This window comes from Halichoeres trimaculatus, unplaced genomic scaffold (assembly GCF_033239565.1).
Source record: "Halichoeres trimaculatus isolate MK-OKI-2021-1 unplaced genomic scaffold, fHalTri1.1 fHalTri1_scaffold_87, whole genome shotgun sequence".
In the NCBI taxonomy this organism is placed as follows: Eukaryota; Metazoa; Chordata; class Actinopteri; order Labriformes; family Labridae; genus Halichoeres; species Halichoeres trimaculatus.
Genome location: NW_027437266.1, coordinates 1 through 5,689, shown reverse-complemented (window position 1 = coordinate 5,689; position 5,689 = coordinate 1). Strand labels below are relative to the sequence as shown.

Genomic DNA, 5,689 nt, shown 5'->3' with positions numbered 1-5,689 from the left:
AAGGTCAGATCAAACTGGGTTATCAAGTTCAATATGAGCTGAATTCATCTTTCCCTACCTATGATCATGTGTCCTATGATCTTTGATTATTTGATCATTTTTTACATTGTTTTTCAATTTATTGACATGTTATTTGATTGTGTGTGTCTCACAGCACACACTGCAGCTTTCTTCCTTTGTTGTTGTTTTTGTGGTTGTTGTTTTTTTTTTATTTTTGGCCCGCCACCACCCCCCCTCTTCGGAGGACAAATAACTTTATTCTACATTAAAAGAACTATTTAGACTTTATCCTTTTTTTTGTGTTCTAAGATGATTATTGTGATTTTTGGAAAAAAATGTATTCAATAAATTGAACACCTTTTGTGGACAACACATTAGCCACTAACTTATCTAATCAAATAAAGGTTCAAAAAATGCTTTGATTTAAAAGATATACATAAATAATTTTATGTGTTTTGTCCAACGTTTAACTTTTACCCTGCCACCACCCCCCCTCATCGGAGGACAAATAACTTTGTTCTAAACTTTGTAATAACTATTCTAGGTTTTTAATGTTTTTTTTTTAATTATCATAATCAAATTATTTTTTTCTTTAATTGTTTTTTCTTTTTTTTTTTGTTAAAATTTAAATGATTATTTGAAAAAATTTAACTGCTTAAATGTTAACTTTTACCCTGCCACCACCCCCCCTCATCGGAGGACAAATAACTTTGTTCTAAACTCTGTAATAACTATTCTAGGTTTTTTATGTTTTTTTTTTTTTTATTATCATTATCAAATTATTTTTTTCTTTAATTGTTTTTTTATTTATTTTTTTTTTTTTGTGAAAATTTAAATGATTATTTGAAAAAATTTAACTGCTTAAATGTTAACTTTTACCCTGCCACCACCCCCCCTCATCGGAGGACAAATAACTTTGTTCTACATTAGTTTTACTTTAAAACAAACATTCTAGCATTTGATGTTTGTTTTTGTTTCATTAATATTAAAGTATTATTATTATCATTATCAAATATCATTATTATTATTATTATTATTAATATTATAACTATTATCTTAATTATTTTGTGAAACAATTTTTTATCATCATTATTATTATTATTATTATTATTTTATTGTTACTATTTTAATGATTTTTATGAAACAATGTAACTGCTTAAATGTTTACTTTTACCCTGCCAACACCCCCCCTCACCGGAGGACAAATAACTTTGTTCTAAACTTTGAAACAATTATTCTGGGTTTTTAATGTTTTTATTATCATTATAATTATTATCATTATTATCAAATTATTTTTGTTTTTAATTGTTTTTTTTTTTTTTTGTGAAAATTTAAATGATTATGTGAAACAATTTAACTGCTTAAATGTTTACTTTTACCCTGCCACCACCCCCCCTCACCGGAGGACAAATAACTTTGTTCTACATTAGTTTTACTTTAAAACAACTATTCTAGCTTTAAGTGCCGTTTTCTATTTTGTTCTTTTTTTTTTCATCATCATTATTATTAATATTATTATTTTATTGTTACTATTTTAATGATTTTTATGAAACAATGTAACTGCTTAAATGTTTACTTTTACCCTGCCACCACCCCCCCTCACCGGAGGACAAATAACTTTGTTCTAAACTTTGAAACAATTATTCTGGGTTTTTAATGTTTTTATTATCATTATTATTATTATCATTATTATCAAATTATTTTTGTCTTTAATTGTTTTTTTTTTTTTTTTTTTTGTGAAAATTTAAATGATTATGTGAAACAATTTAACTGCTTAAATGTTAACTTTTACCCTGCCACCACCCCCCCTCACAGGAGGACAAATAACTTTGTTCTACATTATATTAATTTGAAATAACTATTCTAGGTTATTTAATCTATTTATGATTTTTTTTTTGATTGATTTTTGTAAATAATTGAAGTGTTTAAATGTTGAGTGTGTTTTTTAATTGTTTGATGAAACGTGTGCGCACTAAATAATCCAAATACTTACCAAATCCTTACCTCTTCTCCTTGGCTGGGTTTCTCCTGGAACCCTTACCTGGTCTTGCCGCTGATCTTCTCCTCCAAGATTTTCTGCTTCTCCTGCAGCTCCCTCCTCTTCCTCTGCTGCCTGCCTGTGTGAAGCTCCTTGATGACAGGATCGTCCTCTGAAAGAAACACAACGTTCGAGGTCACTTTTGAGTGAAGCTGAGAGCTCGTCTGAATTTGGCAGAGTTTTGATCAAATCAAATCTTTTCCTCATCAGAGAAATGTAAAAAAAAACAACAAGGTTTGAAAGTTGCTTTCTTACCCCTGGCCTGGATCTTGGCCTCCTTCTTCTGGCTCCTGGTGATGGCCTTGAGGACCTGGTTCCTCTGGTGCTCCAGGAGGCGCAGTTTCAGTCTTGAAAACAGGCTTCTGTTTTGAGGAGGTTGCTGACTTTCCTCTTCCTCCTGTTCCCCAGAGTGTGCCTGTCCTCCACATTTCTCCTCCTCCTCCTCTTCATCCAGTCTCAGTCTCTCCTTTGCCTCCTCCAGTTTCAGGCTCTTCTTCTCCTCCTCCTCATCAAGTCTCTCCTCTTCCTCCAGTCTCAGTCTCTCCTCCTCCTTCTCCTGTCTCAGTCTTTTCTGTCTTTGTCTTCTCTCCTCCTCCTCCTCCTCCAGTCTGGGTCTGTTTCTTTCATACACCTCCTTCTCCTTTCTTAGCTCCTGTCTTAGCTTCCTGAACTCCTCCTCAGTCCGACTGACCTGTCTCAGTAATTTCTCTCTTTGTTCTCCTCTTTCCAAACTTACCTGTCTCTCTCTCTCCTCCTTCTTCAGCCCCTGTCGCTCCCTCTCCTCCTCTTTCTGTCTCAGTCTCTCCTCCTCCTCTTTCAGTCTCAGTCTCTCCTTTTTCTCCTCCAGTCTAAGTCTCCTCTTCTCCTCTCTCAGTCTCTTCTCCTCCTCTTTCTGTCTCAGTCTCACCTCCTCTTCTTTCAGTCTCAGTCTCTCCTCCTCCTCTTTCAGTCTCAGTCTCTTCTCCTCCTTCTCCAGCCTCAGTCTCTCCTCGTACTCTTTCAGTCTCCGGCTCTCCTCTTCCTTTTCCTGTCTCACTCTCTCCTCCTCCTCCTCCAGTCTCAGCCTCTCCTCCTCCTCCTCCCTCAGTCTCAGTCTGTTTCTTTCATACAGCTCCTTTTCCTTCTTCAGGTCATGTATGGCCTTTCTTAGCTCCTCCTCAGTCAGAATCACCTCCTCCACCCGTCTCAGTAATTTCTCTCTTTGTTCTCTCCCTCTTTCCAAACTTACCTGTGTCTCTCTTTCCTCCTTCTTCAGTCTCAGTCTCTCCTCCTCCTCCTTCTTCAGTCTCAGTCTCTCCTCCTCCTCCTTCTTCAGTCTCAGTCTCTCCTCCTCCTCCTGCAGTCCCAGTATTTCAGCTCTCGGTGTTCTCCTTCTTTCCAAACCTACCCATCTCTCTCTTTCTTCTCTCTTCTTCAGTTTCAACCTCTTCTTCTCCTCCTCCAGTCTCAGTCTCAGCTTCTCCCTCTCCTCTGGCTCCTGGCTCTGTCTCCTCTCCCTCCTCCTCATCCTGGCCGTACCTACCCTTCTGTCTTCCTCCTCCTCCGACTCCCATCTCTCCCTCCTCCTCATCCTGGCCATACCTACCCCTCTGACTTCCTCCTCCTCCCCCGACTCCCATCTCTCCCATCTCTCCTCCTGTCTCCTTCTCCTCTCCCTCCTCCTCATCCTGGCCAGTCTTACCCTTCCGTCTTGCTCCTCTTGTCTCAGTGCTTGCTCCTCTTGTCTCAGTGTCTCCTCCAACTCCCATCTCTCCCTCTCCTCTCGCTCCTGACTCCGTCTCCTCTCCTCCCTCCTCATCCTGGCCAGTCTTACCCTTCTCTCTTCCTCCTCCTGTCTCAGTGTCTCCTCCAACTCCCATCTCTCCCTCTCCTCTCGCTCCTGGCGCTGTCTCATCTCCCTCCTCCTCATCTGGGCTATACTTACCTTTCTCTCTACCTCCATCACCTCCTGTCTCAGCGTCTCCTCCAAATCCCATCTCTCCCTCTCCTCTCGCTCCTGGCTGTGTCTCCTCTCCCTGCTCCTCAGGCCGCTCATACTTACCTTTCTCTCCACCTCCTCCTGCTCCTGTCTCAGGCTCTCCATACTTTTGATCTCTCTCCACAAGCCTCTCCCGCCTCTCTCTTCTCCTCCTCTCCTCTGCTCCTCTCTCCTCCCGGTCATGCTTTGAATCAGTTTGTTTTGCTTCTCGCGTCAGTATTCTGAAACATCAATTTATCAGAACATTTGTTTAGTTACAAAATAAAACCAAAATACCCTTTGTTTTATTTCACATCTTAAAGTCATTTATCTCTTCATGGTCATTTACTGTTTACAACTGATTGTTTGTATTGGATTGAATATTTATGGGGAAGTGACAACATGAAGGACCATGTGATTTTAGTTCTGACTAATAAACTCTGTTCAAATAGTAGTGAGGGCTATAATAACAGCAAAATCTGACATTTTGCTGCTGCTGCTGTGACTCCTGAATTTCCCCTCGGGATAATCGAAACGTGTCCTCTTCTATTCTAGTGACTTTGACACCAGTACAAAGCATGATATTCACATCTCTTTGCAAACAACAGGATCAAGTCTTGTCATATTTGTATCACAGAAACAGTCCCAAAGACACGTCAGCACATTTAAAAAATATGACCTGGACAGACATGTAAAACTGTAGTCAAGTTATCTTTGTGGCCCATAGCTGTACACTCATATGGTCTCCTCGATCAATGTTTAACTGTTTAGCGCTGTGCTGCAGCATGTTATGGCTGAAACATTAGCCGAAAACTGTGAAAACAGATGAAAAACTAGCTTGTGTTGCCATAGCAGCGGCCTTGCGACCACCGAGTTCGCACGGCAGAAATCGTCCTGTTTACACTCACTTAAACCAAATTAATTCATATGAATGCATGAAAAGAAAAATAAACCAATACCGAGGTAACTTTGGTGGTTTACAGACAAAAATCGTCTTTCTTTCAACACACGTCTGAAGCATTACCTTGGTTTTGTTCAACTTCAAAGTATACTTGTAACACAACGATGCGGACAATGTCGCAGCTGAAACTATCAAAGCTAAAAACTGGATTTTAACGTGAAATTCACACTGAGATTTACAATCGGAAAAGTAATTAAGCACCCCTTTTAGACTATTTATGAGCAAAGATCCGTTTCGCCCCAACGGATGATTTAAACTCTGTCAAACCTTTTGAGAGCGTCACAAATCTCAATAAAAGCCAGCAATCGCCATAACCTTTGGTGTTATTCGTTAAATTAGTTCAGATAACTGCTGACAGACATGTGTTCAGTGACAGTAAAGACGCAGAATATTTACGTAAATAAAAGAAAGATAATCCTTCATCCATCGTGTTATGATTAGAGCTAACAGTGTACTGTTTAATGGCTATTTAAATGATCTGTTAAAAGATAAACAGAGCTAGCATGTGCTGCGGTATTTTATGGCTAAAACATTAGCCGAAAACTGTGAAAACAGATGAAAAACTAGCTTGTGTTGCCATAGCAGCGGCCTTGCGACCACCGAGTTCGTGCGGCAGAAATCGTCCTGTTTACACTCACTAATACCAAATCAATTCATATAAATGCATGGACATAAAAGATAAACCAATACCGAGTTAACTTTGGTAGCTTCAAGACAAAAATCGTCTTTCTTT

General features: G+C 39.2%; 1 protein-coding gene across 1 annotated transcript; it reads right to left on the bottom strand.

The window, feature by feature from the left end:
• Positions 1–1,723: 1,723 nt before the first annotated feature.
• On the bottom strand, positions 1,724–3,750 carry LOC141786764 (uncharacterized). The gene is made up of 2 exons (XM_074665278.1): positions 2,294–3,750; positions 1,724–2,150 (listed from the first exon to the last, which is right to left on the bottom strand). Exons 1-2 carry the CDS (start codon positions 3,702–3,704, stop codon positions 2,038–2,040), a joined length of 1,524 nt encoding a protein of 507 aa, XP_074521379.1. The 5' UTR covers positions 3,705–3,750; the 3' UTR covers positions 1,724–2,037.
• Positions 3,751–5,689: the final 1,939 nt, after the last annotated feature.